The 19,073-nt window shown below is 41.9% G+C and overlaps 2 protein-coding genes and 2 long non-coding RNA genes across 6 annotated transcripts; 3 read left to right on the top strand and 1 right to left on the bottom strand.

The window, feature by feature from the left end:
* Positions 1–1,817: 1,817 nt before the first annotated feature.
* Positions 1,818–6,093, top strand: smim22 (small integral membrane protein 22). 2 transcript variants are annotated; one of them, XM_034926744.2, is made up of 4 exons: positions 1,818–1,969; positions 4,074–4,226; positions 4,774–4,847; positions 5,405–6,093. In XM_034926744.2, exons 2-4 carry the CDS (start codon positions 4,091–4,093, stop codon positions 5,450–5,452), a joined length of 258 nt encoding a protein of 85 aa, XP_034782635.1. In that variant the 5' UTR covers positions 1,818–1,969; positions 4,074–4,090; the 3' UTR covers positions 5,453–6,093. The 2 variants fall into 2 exon arrangements, with proteins under 2 accessions (XP_034782635.1, XP_034782636.1); XM_034926745.2 differs by lacking the exon at positions 1,818–1,969 and adding an exon at positions 2,078–2,370.
* Positions 6,094–7,145: 1,052 nt separating this feature from the next.
* Positions 7,146–18,601, bottom strand: rogdi (rogdi atypical leucine zipper). Of its 2 annotated transcripts, XM_034926854.2 has the most exons (11): positions 18,364–18,599; positions 17,051–17,122; positions 16,077–16,159; positions 15,611–15,665; positions 14,291–14,371; positions 13,663–13,758; positions 9,107–9,205; positions 8,905–9,018; positions 8,605–8,654; positions 8,144–8,270; positions 7,146–7,971 (listed from the first exon to the last, which is right to left on the bottom strand). In XM_034926854.2, the coding sequence occupies exons 1-11, from the start codon at positions 18,397–18,399 to the stop codon at positions 7,930–7,932; spliced, it is 855 nt and encodes a 284-aa protein (XP_034782745.1). In that variant the 5' UTR covers positions 18,400–18,599; the 3' UTR covers positions 7,146–7,929. The 2 variants fall into 2 exon arrangements, with proteins under 2 accessions (XP_034782745.1, XP_034782746.1); XM_034926855.2 differs by lacking the exons at positions 7,146–7,971; positions 8,144–8,270 and adding an exon at positions 8,342–8,384 and having other exon boundaries at positions 18,364–18,601.
* Positions 9,270–9,780, top strand: LOC131699389 (uncharacterized). The gene is made up of 3 exons (XR_009308089.1): positions 9,270–9,321; positions 9,463–9,603; positions 9,698–9,780. It is a non-coding gene; the product is annotated as an uncharacterized LOC131699389 (long non-coding RNA).
* On the top strand, positions 11,367–12,361 carry LOC131699388 (uncharacterized). Its single transcript, XR_009308088.1, has 4 exons — positions 11,367–11,436; positions 11,484–11,577; positions 11,860–12,141; positions 12,283–12,361. It is a non-coding gene; the product is annotated as an uncharacterized LOC131699388 (long non-coding RNA).
* Positions 18,602–19,073: the final 472 nt, after the last annotated feature.

Consider the following 19,073-nt stretch of genomic DNA (forward strand, 5'->3'; position numbering starts at 1 on the left):
GGATGCTTGGGTAAATGGCCCACTGTGTTAGGAATCCAGTTTGACCTATTGAATGGTTATTGACAGCCATGAATATCAAAGACAAACCTAATTTCATCCGCAATACAAGTAACAATGAAGGAATATGACATGCAGCTAACCAAGATGCCATGCCTGTATTCTGAAGATGCCAGCCTGTATTCTGAAGATGCCAGCCTGTATTCTGAAGATGCCAGCCTGTATTCTGTATTCACAAGAAACAGTCTTTATTTTGATTTTCTAACAGCAAGTCTTAGCAAAGATGGCCTTGCACAAGCTATAATAATTGACGACCATTTCTAGTTCTTCAAATGATTCAAAGTGGGGTTTGTTTTCCTAATTTTGTATAATAATAGCTAGCAGCTAATTTCATATGTAAGTGCCTGGTAGCTACACAACCATCGGTGCAATTACAGTGTAATTAGTGTGATAAAAGGGACTTCAATATGGAATGAAACTGATTTTTTTTCTTCTTTTTTTGTTAGTTACATAAAACTGAATAGAGGCATGAAGGGGACATTGATTCATCAGAGCACTACAGAGACTGTGTAATGCATAGATTCATTAAAGCACTACAGGGACGGTGTAATGCATATATTCATTAGAGCACTATAGAGACTGTGTAATATATTGCTTTTCTCATTTGAAGGCTTGCAGGAGTTCTAATTCTGCCTCCTGGGAAAAGATGCCCACAGTAATGTGAAAACCTTCCCACTCCACTGCAGGTGACAATCTCTTTGACTTTCTTGAGTGTTTATCGTTCCTCAGAGTCGCATGTTAAACACAGCGTGTGCCTGGCTCCCTCATGGACTTCCTGTTCCAGAACCCTGGACAGCAACACAGCAGAACAGGTTCTGGAAACCGGGCTATTGAAATAGACAGTAACACCAGAACCCTGGACAGCAACACAGCAGAACAGGTTCTGGAAACCGGGCTACTGAAATAGACAGCAACACCAGAACCCTGGACAGCAACACAGCAGAACAGGTTCTGGAAACCGGGATACTGAAATAGACAGTAACACCAGAACCCTGGACAGCAACACAGCAGAACAGGTTCTGGAAACCGGGATACTGAAATAGACTGTAACACTAGAACCCTGGACAGCAACACAGCAGAACAGGTTCTGGAAACCGGGCTACTGAAATAGACAGTAACAGCACCACCTTGTGTCCAAGCAATACACTACAGTATGGGACTGTTCTGGAAGCACAAACCTCCTAATTTGCTGCACAGGATTTTATCATCACAATAAACTATTTGTATTGAGGTATAAACTATGCTGCTAATGTATTAACTGTACATCTAGGCAATCAATAGCAATGACAGGCCTAGCATTTTTGTTTATTAATTGAATTCATGGAATTTAATTTAATTATTTTATCATTTGCAAACTGTTTCATTCTCACTTGTCAGATAAAAAATATACTGGATCTGGGATCTGGTGTGATCCATCCGGCACACATTCTTCACATGTGGACACAGATTCATACCTTGTGTAAACCAAATACTGTAAATATAATATGTTTAGTTCATCAGGGTTAAATACTGGTTATAAGCAAATACATGTTAATCGCCTTTTAATTGTTATCATTCGTTTCGATATATTTCCTGTCTAGTGTCTCTAATGCACAAAGGCATAGAGTAAGAGATTATTAATAAAAGCATTCACCTGATAATCTAATATCATCTACAAAGATGAGCGGTATTGAGCTGCAGGGTTGTATTTGTGTTGTAACTCGTATTTCACGTATAGTGCTTGGGTCAAGTGCTTTCAGTTTCAGCCGCAGACCCTGTGTAACCAGGATGTGAAATCCTATCTGATCCGCACACCTTCGTCCTTTTGAACCTTTATGCAAATATGTGCTCTTGCGTGATTCAGGTAACAACCAGGAAAAACATTTCAAAAAACACAAGACCAATTCAGAACTCGGACATCTGGCAGGTTAAGGTGAATAAATACGGCATTTATTTATATTGTATAGTGTTATTAGTGAAGATGTTCAGTTATGGCCTGGTTTGCAGAGAGTATTCATCATTTCTAATAGTTTCTCTCGAGTAAGTAAGTTTGTGAATTATGTGCCGTGCTCCTCCCTAAAGATAAGTAGCGTTAGCAGCGACTCGCTGAAAGGCCACAGAGAAAGTATACGGATTTACTAGAAATCTATTTAACTTATTTCTTTGTGTATTTGTTCTTATGAACTCATGGGAGAATCTACCATATGGTATTACCACATATGAACGTTTATCGATAACTATTTATATTGTGTGTTGGACGTTGTCGCCTTTTAATCAAGGCGTTGAACAGAACTCGGAAGTGGAGATATCCTAAAACACTCTAAAAACTGCACGGTATGTATTTGTGTACAAGGAAAACAATGAATTGAAACAGATTACAGATTTAAATAGAACAACTATAATAAACTATACATAAAAATAAAACAGCTGAATATCTAAAGAAAGCAACTTTTGTAAAGCTCCATATACCATTGCTTGTGTAAAAGAAACACAAAGCTTTCTAATACGGTCCAGGAGATTGTAAAGAAACGCAGAGCTTTCTAATACGTCCAGGAGATTGTAAAGAAACGCAGAGCTTTCTAATACGGTCCAGGAGATTGTAGAGAAACGCAGAGCTTTCTAATACGGTCCAGGAGATTGTAGAGAAACGCAGAGCTTTCTAATACGGTCCAGGAGATTGTAAAGAAACGCAGAGCTTTCTAATACGGTCCAGGAGATTGTAAAGAAACGCAGAGCTTTCTAATACGGTCCAGGAGATTGTCAAGAAACGCAGAGCTTTCTAATACGGTCCAGGAGATTGTAGAGAAACGCAGAGCTTTCTAATACGGTCCAGGAGATTGTAAAGAAACGCAGAGCTTTCTAATACGGTCCAGGAGATTGTAAAGAAACGCAGAGCTTTCTAATACGGTCCAGGAGATTGTAGAGAAACGCAGAGCTTTCTAATACAGTCCAGGAGATTGTAAAGAAACGCAGAGCTTTCTAATACGGTCCAGGAGATTGTTAAGAAACGCAGAGCTTTCTAATACGGTCCAGGAGATTGTAAAGAAACGCAGAGCTTTCTAATACGGTCCAGGAGATTGTAAAGAAACGCAGAGCTTTCTAATACGGTCCAGGAGATTGTAGAGAAACGCAGAGCTTTCTAATACGGTCCAGGAGATTGTAGAGAAACGCAGAGCTTTCTAATACGGTCCAGGAGATTGTAGAGAAACGCAGAGCTTTCTAATACGGTCCAGGAGATTGTAAAGAAACGCAGAGCTTTCTAATACGGTCCAGGAGATTGTAGAGAAACGCAGAGCTTTCTAATACGGTCCAGGAGATTGTAAAGAAACGCAGAGCTTTCTAATACGGTCCAGGAGATTGTAAAGAAACCCAGAGCTTTCTAATACGGTCCAGGAGATTGTAGAGAAACGCAGAGCTTTCTAATACGGTCCAGGAGATTGTAAAGAAACGCAGAGCTTTCTAATACGGTCCAGGAGATTGTAAAGAAACGCAGAGCTTTCTAATACGGTCCAGGAGATTGTAAAGAAACGCAGAGCTTTCTAATACGGTCCAGGAGATTGTAAACACCTGTACCGTGCACACGTTCACACGGCAGAGTTCACTCTGTTCTGGGCCATGTTGTGCCTACTGGCGAAAATGATACCGCTTCCATGCAGTCACATTCATCAGAATGGAGGGTGCAGTGACCTGCTGCTGCAGCTGCCTCCCAGGCCGCTGGGGCACGTTATCAATTGTCTCGTTCCATACCCTAACCCATACACACGATGCAGTGGGACTACACAGAGCAGAGACCCAAAGAAACTCAAGTATAACCCATACACACGATGCAAAAGCAGAGATACAAAGAAACTTAAGTATAAGCAATACACACGGTGCACGGTTGTGACATTCTCCATGATACGCCTGTAATGTTATGTTTATATCCGTGGCAGGAGTAGGATACTGGCTGGATTCATATCTTGTGCAGGAACAATGACACCCTCATTGCTGCTGTTGAGTTCATATTCTTGCTAACATCTGCATTGTGCTCCTGGTAGACTCTGCAGGTCTGAAGATGAGCTCGGAACAGAGAGACCTGGGAGGTCAGATACAGACTCAGTTCCAGGATGTTGTGAGCAGGCTGAGTTCCAAACAATTCTTCCAATCTGACTGGGACATCGCCTCCTGTGCCATTTTCTTCATTTTTGTTGGTAAGCTGATACAAATCTGATAGGAATAAGTGGAGTGTTGGTTTACAGTGTTGGAGCAGAGTGTCTGGGGTTGCCTGTTAGCAGATCAGATGCAATAACAGTAAATGGAAAGTGTTGGCAGCACAGTATTGCTTCATGCTTTCAATTGGCTTAATTGCCCAGAGCTACAGGGTTATAAGTAACATATTTCCCAATTGCATATACTTCTCAGCAGTATGGTCATAAAAACTGGAATTTTCTTGTCCTGATTTAAGATGTGGCAAAGGCATCAACTGCCTTGGAATCATATTTAATAAATAAAAAAGTTAAATAAATAGATTACTTAATTTTCTTGTTAGTGATTATGTAGGTAATTACAACATGTTCTTGTCAAGCTAACATGCATCTTGATAGTTGCCAAAGCTTTGAGTGGTAATCTAGTTGTCTAATGTGTTACCTTCAGTAGTTCACATTTAAAGAGGGTAATTCTAGGTTTATATTAAAAACTTCAACAGTGGAAATGTAGTGACTCGTGTAGTAATTCATTTTGCTCTTTCATCATTTTTAGGGACTGTGTTTCTGCTCATTATTCTGGTGCTAATTCGATGCTGTTGTTGCTGCTGCTGTGACACACCAAAGCGGGTAGGAAGCTGATTCAATAAGGCCATGGGGGGATTTGAAATCTCCTAGAACTGAACAATTCAGAGACAGAGTCAAAGACAACCTGCTGTCTTCAGAACAGAATCAGGGATCAGAGTCAAAGACAAGCCACTGCCTTCAGAACAGAGTCAGAGACCCGAGTCAAAAACAACCTGCTGCCTTCAGAACAGAGTCAGGGACCCGCGTCAAATACAACCTGCTGTCTTCAGAACAGAGTTAGGGATCAGAGTCAAATACAACCTGCTGTCTTCAGAACAGAGTTAGGGATCAGAGTCAAATACAACCTGCTGTCTTCAGAACAGAGTTAGGGACCCGAGTCAAATCAAGTCAATTGCATTTCCTTCACCTGTAGTGGAAATGATTCATGTAGAGGGCAGTAAGTGCTGTAAGAGCCAGTAACTCATCCTCCCAGCAACTGGTCCCATTAACAAGGCAGCCAGACAAGGAGGGGAGAGATCAAACCTGTCACAGGGACACTGAATGAACTGACATAGGAATAACATGACCCAGGATTAAGTTGTTTTTCTTGCTTCCTGCAGCGTCGGACGGGGAAAGTGGGCCACGACAACTTAGCTCTTGAGCCTTAGTGAGACAACAGTGCGGCCCCTTCCTGGAACAGGACACTGTGACCATCATGCACCTGCTAGAGGGGTGGTATCCAGGGGCTTGACGTTCATGTTACTGTCTTTATGTAGCTTCATTACCATTTTCACTGTTCTGTCCAACTTTACCTGTCGCTGGAACTCGACTATCTCTGTTCCACAGCAAACCAGGACAGCACAGCATGCTGGGAGTGGAGTTTACAGTGAAAATGACTCTGAAACTACAGCATAGGGGAGGGGTGGAAAGGGGACCTGTGGGCCTGCACCTTTGTAAGAGGTCAGCATTAAGATCTGAAATTGATTTTTTTTTTTTTTTTAAAACAACATTTTTCGTATCAAAAGAAATTTGTTGCATTAATTAGACTTCATTGTTATTTCTTGCTGTAACACCTTATGCTACTTAATCTGTCTTATTGCACTGTTTTTAAAAGCAAGACATTTCATAGTTTTATGTTGATATTATATGCACTTTTTGTTAGTGATTACATGTGATGCTGTTAGCAATGTAAAGCATGTGATATCTTTAAATGAAGAAACTGAATCTCATGAATATAACACTAATAGACTTGCATGATGAGCTTACTCTTTTCTAACTACATGAAATAAACTGAGCAACTTTTAAAGTCTTTCAGCCTTTGTCATATTTTCTGATGAGCTACTATAAATACAAAAGTAAAGTATAAATATACACCCAGCAGCACTATTACACTATGCTGCCAAAGACAAACGAAATACACACTTCTCAGATACTGCCACAGACCTATTAGAGCTGGATCAGGCTGTATGGAGATCTTTTATCCCTAGCCCTTAATATTACCTGAAAACAGAGGATAACATGTACACAAGAACATTTTTTTTGAAGAAACAATGAAACTCTGTTTTCTTACTTTGTTTTATTGCACACAAACTGGAGAGCGTTGCTTCACACACTCATTGTGCAATGCATTCACAATAGCTTATTTCAACACAACATTTTTCAACATTCATAAATGAGGAATTAGGGGTACAGTGAATCCATACTTTAACATTACAACCAAAAGTGCATTCATGTGACAGAGCACAACAATTAGTGTGACTCAAGAAAGTGAAGCAGTTTAACAGAAGAAGATTGTTCATTATCTTAAACACTGACAAACAATTTTAAAAATAAACAAAGCTAATTGAATGGTTGGAATCACGGTCCACAATAACAGAAACGTACATTTTCTGTAAAATAAATTAAACACTGTCCCTCTTAAGGGCGGAATGTTTTCTCACGATTGTGCTGATCTGAAAACTACCTTAATTTTAATAGCTATTCAACAGGGCTGAGGTTTGTTCATAATCTTCTAAACGCTTTCATTCAAGACACCAGTAAAACCAGTGAGCTGCACCAGGCCATGCTTAGGGCTCCCGTTACACAGTAGGTCTGGAATTGAACAAGTTCCCTTTTAGTTTTTATATTTAAATGTAAAATGACTGTAAGGTCCAGTAAAGTAGTGTAGAGCACATGTTACAATGAAACATATAGAGCTCATGCCTGTGGGTGCCACTGTTCCCAGGGACCTACAAACACACACACACACAGTAGAACCAAGGAGCGCATGGTCCATCACACACACACACACACACACACACACACACACACACACACACACACACACACACACAATAGAGCCAAGGAGCACATGGTCCATCACACACACACACACACACACACACACACACACAATAGAGCCAAGGAGCGCATGGTCCATCACACACACACACGCACACACACAATACAGCCGAGGAGCATCATGGTCCATCACACACACACACACACACACACACACACACACACACACACACACACAATACAGCCAAGGAGCATCATGGTCCATCACACACAATACAGCCAAGGAGCATCATGGTCCATCACACACAATACAGCCAAGGAGCATCATGGTCCATCACACACACACACACGCACACACAATACAGCCAAGAAGCATCATGGTCCATCACACACACACACAATACGGCCAAGGAGCACATGGTTCATCACACACACACACACACACACACACAATACAGCCGAGGAGCATCATGGTCCATCACACACACACGCACACACAATACAGCCAAGAAGCATCATGGTCCATCACACACACACACACACACACACACACACACACACACACACACACACACACTACAGCCAAGGAGCATCATGGTCCATCACGCACACACACACACTAGAGACAAGGAGCATCATGGTCCATCACACACAACAGAGCCAAGGAGCGCATGGTCCATTTAGGAGAAAATCATCAACAGACTTTTTAGTCACTCAACCCATTTTGAAAAAGGGTTTGTAAAGAATCAGTATGCATTGAACCGCCTGTGTATCTGAGTAGTATAGGTATTAAGAATCATTAGTGTCAGTAAAAGGAGCAGCATGGCGCCACAGCTCAGGCAGTACTGGAAGTGTGCAGGCTGGATTAGAAAGGTCTGTAGTTCCAGTAGCTGGAGAACACAGAAATCTGAAAAAACAGGATTCAAAACAGTGAGCAATGTAGCCGATATACCAGGAGGCAAGAAGGTGTTAATTCCCTAATTGCAATGTTTCAATAATCACGTGTGGAGAGGAAAAAAGAAAGAAAAGAACTACTGGCTTTGTTTGCGGCCTCATCCGGTGCTACAAACCACACCCACCTTATCTTTGAGCTGCTGACACAACTGCAGAGAAATGGTGAAGAAAACCAGGGTGTCGTTCAGCCAGGGGACCACGCACTCCACTTTATGGACGTGGCTCACTTCAAACTTCAGGGCGTTCACCTCACTGTACACACAAACAAAGACAGACACTTACTGTGCTGGGTCTGATATAAGAACTACCAAGCTGTACAAATGTATTCTTTTATGTGACTATTCAAACTTCAGGGCGTTCACCTCACTGTACACACAAACAAACACAGACACTTACTGTGCTGGGTCTGATAAAAGAAAAAGGAACACTGGAGATGTACTTTTCAAAGCCCTATTTCAATGAATATGGGAAACAGCACAATAAAGTAACAGCATATTCTGTAAGCTATAGTGGCCATATGCAAGAAATTATTTTGCTTTTTACATTTCATATATACAGTACATACAGACATACAGTACATACTTACAACATTGCACCAGGATTATGTAATACTGAACTTCCAGCAGGTTTAAAATTCTGTAAGAAATATAATACAATTCAAACGCCTGTATTAAAACCTGATAAAAGCAAACAGTAACATTTAGAAATTCCTGAAAGCGTTTTATATAAAATATATATATATATATTATATATATATATATATATATATATATATATATATATATATATATATATATATATAATTAATTATACATAAAGCGGTCACAGTTAATCAGTTCACTGTGAGAGTTCCTAATGCTTTCCTAGAAGCTCATTATCCACGTACCTTGTTTGAATTGGGCTGCAGGAGGTGAAGCTGATAGACTGTCAGGCAAAGCTTACTGAGGTTAATGTAGAAATTTACCAGCACGTCTCCAGGCAGTGGCGGGGAGAACATTTTCTAGGGAACAAAATAAATCCAAGTGTAAAATGCAGCCGGTACATCTGACTATCGATGCTGTTAATGCCACTTCTTGTGATGGATTTACCATTAGGCTGCTAGAGGCCACTTCTGGCAGGGTCATGGAGGCTGGAGTAGTGAGGCGATTGCGAGCCCTCGATAGCTGAAGCATTACTGCGTCCATCAGCTACAATTCACAGAGAACAGAGGTTAGCAGTGTCACTCGTTCATCAGCTACAATTCACAGAGAGCAGAGGTTAGCAGTGCCACTCGTTCATCAGCTACAATTCACAGAGAACAGAGGTTAGCAGTGTCACTCGTTCATCAGCTACAATTCACAGAGAGCAGAGGTTAGCAGTGTCACTCGTTCATCAGCTACAATTCACAGAGAGCAGAGGTTAGCAGTGTCACTCGTTCATCAGCTACAATTCACAGAGAGCAGAGGTTAGCAGTGCCACTCGTTCATCAGCTACAATTCACAGAGAGCAGAGGTTAGCAGTGTCACTCGTTCATCAGCTACAATTCACAGAGAGCAGAGGTTAGCAGTGTCACTCGTTCATCAGCTACAATTCACAGAGAACAGAGGTTAGCAGTGTCACTCGTTCATCAGCTACAATTCACAGAGAGCAGAGGTTAGCAGTGTCACTCGTTCATCAGCTACAATTCACAGAGAGCAGAGGTTAGCAGTGCCACTCGTTCATCAGCTACAATTCACAGAGAGCAGAGGTTAGCAGTGTCACTCGTTCATCAGCTACAATTCACAGAGAGCAGAGGTTAGCAGTGCCACTCGTTCATCAGCTACAATTCACAGAGAGCAGAGGTTAGCAGTGTCACTCGTTCATCAGCTACAATTCACAGAGAGCAGAGGTTAGCAGTGTCACTCGTTCATCAGCTACAATTCACAGAGAGCAGAGGTTAGCAGTGTCACTCGTTCATCAGCTACAATTCACAGAGAGCAGAGGTTAGCAGTGTCACTCGTTCATCAGCTACAATTCACAGAGAGCAGAGGTTAGCAGTGTCACTCGTTCATCAGCTACAATTCACAGAGAGCAGAGGTTAGCAGTGTCACTCGTTCATCAGCTACAATTCACAGAGAGCAGAGGTTAGCAGTGTCACTCGTTCATCAGCTACAATTCACAGAGAGCAGAGGTTAGCAGTGTCACTCGTTCATCAGCTACAATTCACAGAGAGCAGAGGTTAGCAGTGTCACTCGTTCATCAGCTACAATTCACAGAGAGCAGAGGTTAGCAGTGTCACTCGTTCATCAGCTACAATTCACAGAGAGCAGAGGTTAGCAGTGTCACTCGTTCATCAGCTACAATTCACAGAGAGCAGAGGTTAGCAGTGTCACTCGTTCATCAGCTACAATTCACAGAGAGCAGAGGTTAGCAGTGTCACTCGTTCATCAGCTACAATTCACAGAGAACAGAGGTTAGCAGTGTCACTCGTTCATCAGCTACAATTCACAGAGAGCAGAGGTTAGCAGTGTCACTCGTTCATCAGCTACAATTCACAGAGAGCAGAGGTTAGCAGTGCCACTCGTTCATCAGCTACAATTCACAGAGAGCAGAGGTTAGCAGTGTCACTCGTTCATCAGCTACAATTCACAGAGAGCAGAGGTTAGCAGTGTCACTCGTTCATCAGCTACAATTCACAGAGAGCAGAGGTTAGCAGTGCCACTCGTTCATCAGCTACAATTCACAGAGAGCAGAGGTTAGCAGTGTCACTCGTTCATCAGCTACAATTCACAGAGAGCAGAGGTTAGCAGTGTCACTCGTTCATCAGCTACAATTCACAGAGAGCAGAGGTTAGCAGTGTCACTCGTTCATCAGCTACAATTCACAGAGAGCAGAGGTTAGCAGTGCCACTCGTTCATCAGCTACAATTCACAGAGAGCAGAGGTTAGCAGTGTCACTCGTTCATCAGCTACAATTCACAGAGAGCAGAGGTTAGCAGTGTCACTCGTTCATCAGCTACAATTCACAGAGAACAGAGGTTAGCAGTGTCACTCGTTCATCAGCTACAATTCACAGAGAACAGAGGTTAGCAGTGTCACTCGTTCATCAGCTACAATTCACAGAGAGCAGAGGTTAGCAGTGCCACTCGTTCATCAGCTACAATTCACAGAGAGCAGAGGTTAGCAGTGTCACTCGTTCATCAGCTACAATTCACAGAGAGCAGAGGTTAGCAGTGTCACTCGTTCATCAGCTACAATTCACAGAGAACAGAGGTTAGCAGTGTCACTCGTTCATCAGCTACAATTCACAGAGAGCAGAGGTTAGCAGTGCCACTCGTTCATCAGCTACAATTCACAGAGAGCAGAGGTTAGCAGTGTCACTCGTTCATCAGCTACAATTCACAGAGAGCAGAGGTTAGCAGTGTCACTCGTTCATCAGCTACAATTCACAGAGAACAGAGGTTAGCAGTGCCACTCGTTCATCAGCTACAATTCACAGAGAGCAGAGGTTAGCAGTGCCACTCGTTCATCAGCTACAATTCACAGAGAGCAGAGGTTAGCAGTGTCACTCGTTCATCAGCTACAATTCACAGAGAACAGAGGTTAGCAGTGTCACTCGTTCATCAGCTACAATTCACAGAGAGCAGAGGTTAGCAGTGTCACTCGTTCATCAGCTACAATTCACAGAGAGCAGAGGTTAGCAGTGTCACTCGTTCATCAGCTACAATTCACAGAGAGCAGAGGTTAGCAGTGTCACTCGTTCATCAGCTACAATTGACAGAGAACAGAGGTTAGCAGTGTCACTCGTTCATCAGCTACAATTCACAGAGAGCAGAGGTTAGCAGTGTCACTCGTTCATCAGCTACAATTGACAGAGAACAGAGGTTAGCAGTGCCACTCGTTCATCAGCTACAATTCACAGAGAGCAGAGGTTAGCAGTGTCACTCGTTCATCAGCTACAATTGACAGAGAACAGAGGTTAGCAGTGTCACTCGTTCATCAGCTACAATTCACAGAGAGCAGAGGTTAGCAGTGCCACTCGTTCATCAGCTACAATTCACAGAGAGCAGAGGTTAGCAGTGTCACTCGTTCATCAGCTACAATTCACAGAGAGCAGAGGTTAGCAGTGTCACTCGTTCATCAGCTACAATTCACAGAGAACAGAGGTTAGCAGTGTCACTCGTTCATCAGCTACAATTCACAGAGAGCAGAGGTTAGCAGTGTCACTCGTTCATCAGCTACAATTCACAGAGAGCAGAGGTTAGCAGTGTCACTCGTTCATCAGCTACAATTCAGAGAGAGCAGAGGTTAGCAGTGTCACTCGTTCATCAGCTACAATTCACAGAGAACAGAGGTTAGCAGTGTCACTCGTTCATCAGCTACAATTCACAGAGAGCAGAGGTTAGCAGTGCCACTCGTTCATCAGCTACAATTCACAGAGAGCAGAGGTTAGCAGTGTCACTCGTTCATCAGCTACAATTCACAGAGAGCAGAGGTTAGCAGTGTCACTCGTTCATCAGCTACAATTCACAGAGAGCAGAGGTTAGCAGTGTCACTCGTTCATCAGCTACAATTCACAGAGAGCAGAGGTTAGCAGTGTCACTCGTTCATCAGCTACAATTCACAGAGAGCAGAGGTTAGCAGTGTCACTCGTTCATCAGCTACAATTGACAGAGAACAGAGGTTAGCAGTGTCACTCGTTCATCAGCTACAATTCACAGAGAGCAGAGGTTAGCAGTGCCACTCGTTCATCAGCTACAATTCACAGAGAACAGAGGTTAGCAGTGTCACTCGTTCATCAGCTACAATTCACAGAGAGCAGAGGTTAGCAGTGCCACTCGTTCATCAGCTACAATTCACAGAGAACAGAGGTTAGCAGTGTCACTCGTTCATCAGCTACAATTCACAGAGAGCAGAGGTTAGCAGTGTCACTCGTTCATCAGCTACAATTCAGAGAGCAGAGGTTAGCAGTGTCACTCGTTCATCAGCTACAATTGACAGAGAACAGAGGTTAGCAGTGCCACTCGTTCATCAGCTACAATTCACAGAGAGCAGAGGTTAGCAGTGCCACTCGTTCGTTGAAACTGTTCAAAATAAGCATTGATCAAGTAGTGGAGAAAAAAAAAAAATAGAATACACACACACACACACATTTAAAGGGCCCCCTACTGGAAGCGAGATGAACTGTGTGCAGTGTGTGGATTAATGACCTCCATCATGTGCTCCAAGACCAATCACTGGGACTATCTTCCCCTTTCTAAACATCCCACACAAGCCTCCTGTAATAACCCAGCAGTGTGCCAGGTACACAAGACATGGCAGAACTGAAATGTAAACACATGTAATACTATTATAGAAAAGCCAATTAAACTAGCTTGCACAAGCAGCATCATACGACCGAGACACATGGCTGCATTGGGAAGAAGCAGCAATGTTCTGATTTAGTTCAGGATAAACAAACAGTGTGTAGTATTATGAAACGCTTCTCTACACACTGCACAGCACTGTCATTTTCAATGAAGTGTTTGTAGATCTACTGCAGACTGAGTGGACAGTTTAACCTTCAGGGCTGTTTTAAAGCAGGTATCTTCCAGCAATGCCTTGTCATGCTGCAGTCTGGACGATGCAGCCCCCTCCAGGTTCTTACTGACTCCAGGCACGTGTGGCAGCAAAAACCTGGTACTGACCTTATCGACCTCAGCTCCTGTTTTGAAACGGTAGCTCTCATCTCGACTGCTTAACAACTGAAGAGCCTGGTTCACATGGTTTCGAGCATCCTGAATCTGTCGAGACAAACGCATCGCTTCAAAAGAACAGAACATTGAAAGAATGTGCCATTCCAATCAGGGACACAAAATACTGCCCGACTCACTGGAAATAATAATCAGAATAGGCCAGACTGTGGAAATGGTATGCAGGTGTATATTGAAATATCTTTCAAACCTTGTCAGATTGACGTTCCGTTATTTAACTGCATTATGAAAAACATATTCCAATAAAACGGGATGCCACTGATGCACAAATAAAGAGCAATAGAGACTTCTTAACTTTAGTTTTTATTCCAGGACTGTTCCTCTTAAGGGACCTCCAGCTCTCACTTAATCAATCCCTCAAAACCAGAAAGGATCATGAATCAAGCATGTTCAAAATCATTACCTAATGAATCAAGCATGTTCAAAATCATTACCTAATGAATCAAGCAAGCATATTAAAAGTCATTACCTAATGAATCAAGCATGTTCAAAATCATTACCTCATGAATCAAGCATGTTCAAAATCATTACCTCATGAATCAAGCATGTTCAAAATCATTACCTGCTGCATTTTCCACTGTTTGTCCTCTCGGAATGTGAAGTGGAAAACCTGGTTACTTTTGGCCATTTTAATGTTAATGTCCTTTATAAAAAAAAAAGAAGAAAAAAAAAAGACCTGATTAGCAGGCGTTGTATCTTACTGTAACGCTGCGGCCTCGAAGGAAACGTTTTCAACTTCACTACCAGACTGGAACACATGTAATCATCTTCATTATAGCAACGAGATCAATATTATCACAAGAAACCTTTGCTTTCCCGTGATTGTTGACTAATGTATTCCAGTGTAAGCTACAGAAGATGAGCAGCATGAGTGCAGTACAAAGTGGAAGGCTTGGCTATAGTACTGACTTTGATGGCAGTAATGTTGTCTTTTAATTTAATGAAATGTAGTTTTATCCTATAGCAGTGTTAAAGAACTTCAGTACCCAGAAGGCATGGCATTTATAAAGCAGTACGGCTTAATTTCATTGGGCTGTTTTTAACCAATGAGAGAAACATTTATAGGCTGCTGTTATTTAAAATGGCAGTGGGGAAAAAGAAGACGACAAACAGCAGGGAGCTGGTGAAGAGAGCAAGCGGGTGGATTACAAGTCATACAATCTTATCTGGAATACAAGGATTGCGTTATAGTTAAGCTTGACTTGCATTAACTATTTTTCGTTAAGGTTTTTTGATAAAATAGATCTACTGGGGCCCTAGTTAGAAACGTGTTTTATTGTATTTTGTATGCACAAGTATAATGCTGTGCATTATAAATCTACCACGCTTCAGTTTCTGGATATCATTGTTTGGAGTTTTGGAGAACAGACTAAGCAGCTGGTTAAACATCCGGAAGACTGGTGAGGTTGTTTCAGTTTCTTTACAATGACTCAAAAGATATTAAAGGATTGTTTTTTCATGCTGACTGTTTTAGCTTTAATACCAATTGGTAGAGGAAGCACCAAACTGAACTCTAGCTGCTCAGATACTTCCAGCTGACTTGACTTGTGTTCATAATGTGCTGCACTTGTTAGTTGGTTTGTCTGGTTGTTTGCTGATGTAGTTGTTTTGTATTGCTGGGGTCACGGGTGAACGTGTGCCAGTATTTATTGTATATGGTGAGTTATCTGCCGTTATGGAACATAAACACCATAGTACAATAAAAAGTTATTCATTGTGTACAGAGCTTGTCCCTTGTGTTTTCTGCTGTTGGTATGTCTGGCTGATTTGGGAGTTATTCATTTTGTAACCTTAATCGGTGGTTATTTGAGAGTTAATCTGTACCCAGCTACACTCCATATAGGAGCATCAGCTACAGCAGGACCCTCATGGTTCTACTCACTGCCTGTGTGAGAGCCTCCCCCTGCAGCGTCAGGACCCCCTTCACCTGGTCCATCCTGAAACAAGACACACATTAGAACCCTGGCAATGCAGCTAACCCAATGCAGCCACCCCCACACTTTCTATACCTGCAGCTAACCCAATGCAGCCACCCCCACACTTTCTATACCTGCAGTTAAACATCTGTATAGAACAGCTTGCATTCAATTCTCAACATTTATCTGCAAAATGCAAATCACATAACATATAACAAATGTACATTGTAGTTCTGTTCCAAACTGAACAACTTGGGAGTTCCACATACAAATAAATCTCACAACTGTATTGGCAAATTGATAGTATTGTTCTGAAAATAAATAAAACATAAATAAAAGGGTCCTCCACCTGAAAAGTGATATTAACCAACACAAAACACAAACTCTTTTGTTGCATTAGCAGGTTGTGTGTTAAAGCAATTCCCAGCTTACGTTGAGCTGCCGAGTATGAAATTCTCCTGTTTAAGATGGCTCTCGAGACCCCCTGCAGGCACAGCAAAGCGACGTGAGGCCTCCTGTGAGAGGAGATGCAGTCAATACACAGCTGGACACGCAATGATGGTGTTGTTAGTGTACATTCACCAACTACAGCACTCTTACACCAAGGTTACAAACGCCAAGCCAACACAGCCAAGCCAAGTCAAACAAACAGTAAGGAGTTGAGATTGACCTCCCTTTGGAGCTCAGTCTCTTCTGTGCACCAGGCAGGAGAAGCTGTCACTGGGGAACAGGAGTGACATTCTCCTGGCACAGAACTTGAAGGATGTTGTGACTTATAAAAAATAAACTGTTGTCACATGTCTTTCTAAGCCTGCTTATGGGCTCACACTGAACTTCAACATGTATCCTTTTTAGTGGAGATTTAGCTGCCCTTCCCACAACCTTGGTTCCTTACACAAGTTCACACAGCAATAAGCTGGACTGATGCATTAGAGGGGAAGTGCATTCACTTAGTAAACCGCAATGACACCGTTATTTTGTAAAACAATTATTCTTTTGAAATTTGATTTTTGAAATCCTATGTTGAAACATTTAGCACCACTCTCTACCCCTCCCCCCCTCCATATCTGAGATGCTGGGGTGTATTCTTTTCCTTGTATTTATCTTGTATGCTGGTGTATTATTTTCCTTGTTTTTATCTTGTATGATGTTAAACTCGCTCAGGCTGTAGTGGTGAGCACCCCACCCAGCTCCAATCTGTACATGTTTATTCAGGTTTTAGGCAGTTTGCTGAGTATATAAAGTACCTAGCAGCAGACCTTATTATTATTATTATTATTATTATTATTAGTGACTTTTTTAGTTAAGAAAGTTGAATTAGATATGAACAACAGCTCCAGTGTGGAGCAAGCGTGGGATGTGCCAAAGTATTGCCTGTAATACTGCTCCAGTTCACACAGCGTTACCTTCAGAATATCCTGTAGCTGTTTGAGGACAGCGTGAACCTCTTCTCGCAGAAGCCATTGAAACTCTTCCTCCTGGAATAGAATGGGAACCCACTTTGATAAGGCAGCTACTGATTTCTCATGCCCCCTGTCTACTAAACCACTCAACAGCATCAACACATTCCAGCTCACTATGACATGTATTACTGTGCCCCGGATAACCATTCAGACTGGACTAAATGAATCTCTTTCAAATTAAAACTACTTTAACTAAGCAACATACCAGGACATCAGGTGCTGGTTTCACAGACCCTGGGTAGCACTAATAGAGTAGCCAAGACTGCTGCTAACTGGGGCCTGTGAAACCTACTCTGAATGTGATTACAGAAACAGACTGCTTGTTAAGAACAGTCATGAGCTGCATATTGTGTGCAGTGTGCAGTTTGCAGTGTGCAGTTTGTTTGCCTTACAAACTCCCCAAGGTCACAAGGCACTGTAATCATTCATTGACGGGCTGGTCTTAGAAGAACAGGCAGTGCAAAGACAAGTGGGCATTTTCAATCTTATTAAAGAGTACTCATAGGCTATAACTAGAAACCAAACACCACCACCTCAGAAACTCGCATGACTTCTAGATGTTGCCCTTGGTGTTCCGGATATACATTACAGTTTACACAAACACCAACACCGTTTTCAATTGAATTACACAGCTTCATCGTTGGTTAAAATTCAGTCACTGGACAGTCATTTAAAATATTTTTTTCATCACTACAATCATTCCTCTATAAGTATAAGCGTTGTGTTGCAATCAAGGCGTGCAAAGTGGAATGAATCCAAGCATCACAATGCGGTGAGAATCGGGTTTTTTCCCACATACATGTATATTTGTAAATGCAATGCATCTGCATTCAACCAGTGCTTTATTTAATTATATCGTTAAAAAGAGACATTAACACGTCGACAATGATAGCGCTCCACGAATAAAAACAAGTGTCAATATTATTAATTAACAGTAGTATTTTGATTCGATTTAATTTGTGCGTGTATCATGAATGCGCATGTTTGCTAGAATGATTACGGCACGAAGGATGCGTCTCTTAACATGTTTTCTTGGGATTACGTCGTTAGCGCGATTAATACACGATCATGTTAACATTTACATGTTATAAAGACTTCAAACGCAATTGCTGTAACATGTCACAATTAAATTGCGTTTAATTAAAATAAATACTACTCTGCACATATCTTATGGCATTACCATTACATTTCGTTTTAATTAAACATTCTGCACATGTGCAATGTCATGCATTTGTTAATTTTGTTTTTCCTCTTACCAGTACGGATCTCTCCGCTTGGCTAGCCGCTGCCATCCTGACCTGTAAATAAACACTCTCTGTACAGCAATGTGATTCAATCAATGCTAACAGACAGCAGACAGTCTTGCAGCAATGCCCGCGCACACAAATCCTGGTTTGTTGATATCAAAATACTCCTCCTCCTCCCCCTCCCTTCTTCTGAAGGACGCGACAAAAACTACTTCCGCGTTGTGCTCCTGAAATAGAAGTCCCAGTACAACAATACTTCGTGTCGTCTGTTTTTATTATTTTTCCGTACTGCGTATGGCGAGTGTCTGCTGCGCCTGCGCCAGTCTAGCAACTGCGCAACAAAAACAGGCTCCGGTTTACCGCAGGGGCTACCCAGCGGTGATATGCATGAAAGAATACTGTGCAAATGTGTACATCACTATTGTATACACTGCCCTACGGAGAACCTTTCTGCGGATGACTGATATCATTTCAGAAATCTGCACCTACTATCACCCCTTGTCAAACTGCACGTAACACTGAGGCAGTCCGTTGCAACGTTATACGAATCGTGTAGAAGCTGTACTTTCTAGTTTTCAATTAATTTTGGACTGCTTAAAAATGTTTCAATTGTTCTGTTTGGTTAACTGGTATCATACAACATGAAAAGAGAGATTTACAAAATATTATTTTGGCTTAGTGATATACTGAAACATATTATTTACCACAAGCATACTTTA

This window comes from Acipenser ruthenus, chromosome 22, assembly GCF_902713425.1.
Source record: "Acipenser ruthenus chromosome 22, fAciRut3.2 maternal haplotype, whole genome shotgun sequence".
NCBI classification, from domain to species: Eukaryota; Metazoa; Chordata; class Actinopteri; order Acipenseriformes; family Acipenseridae; genus Acipenser; species Acipenser ruthenus.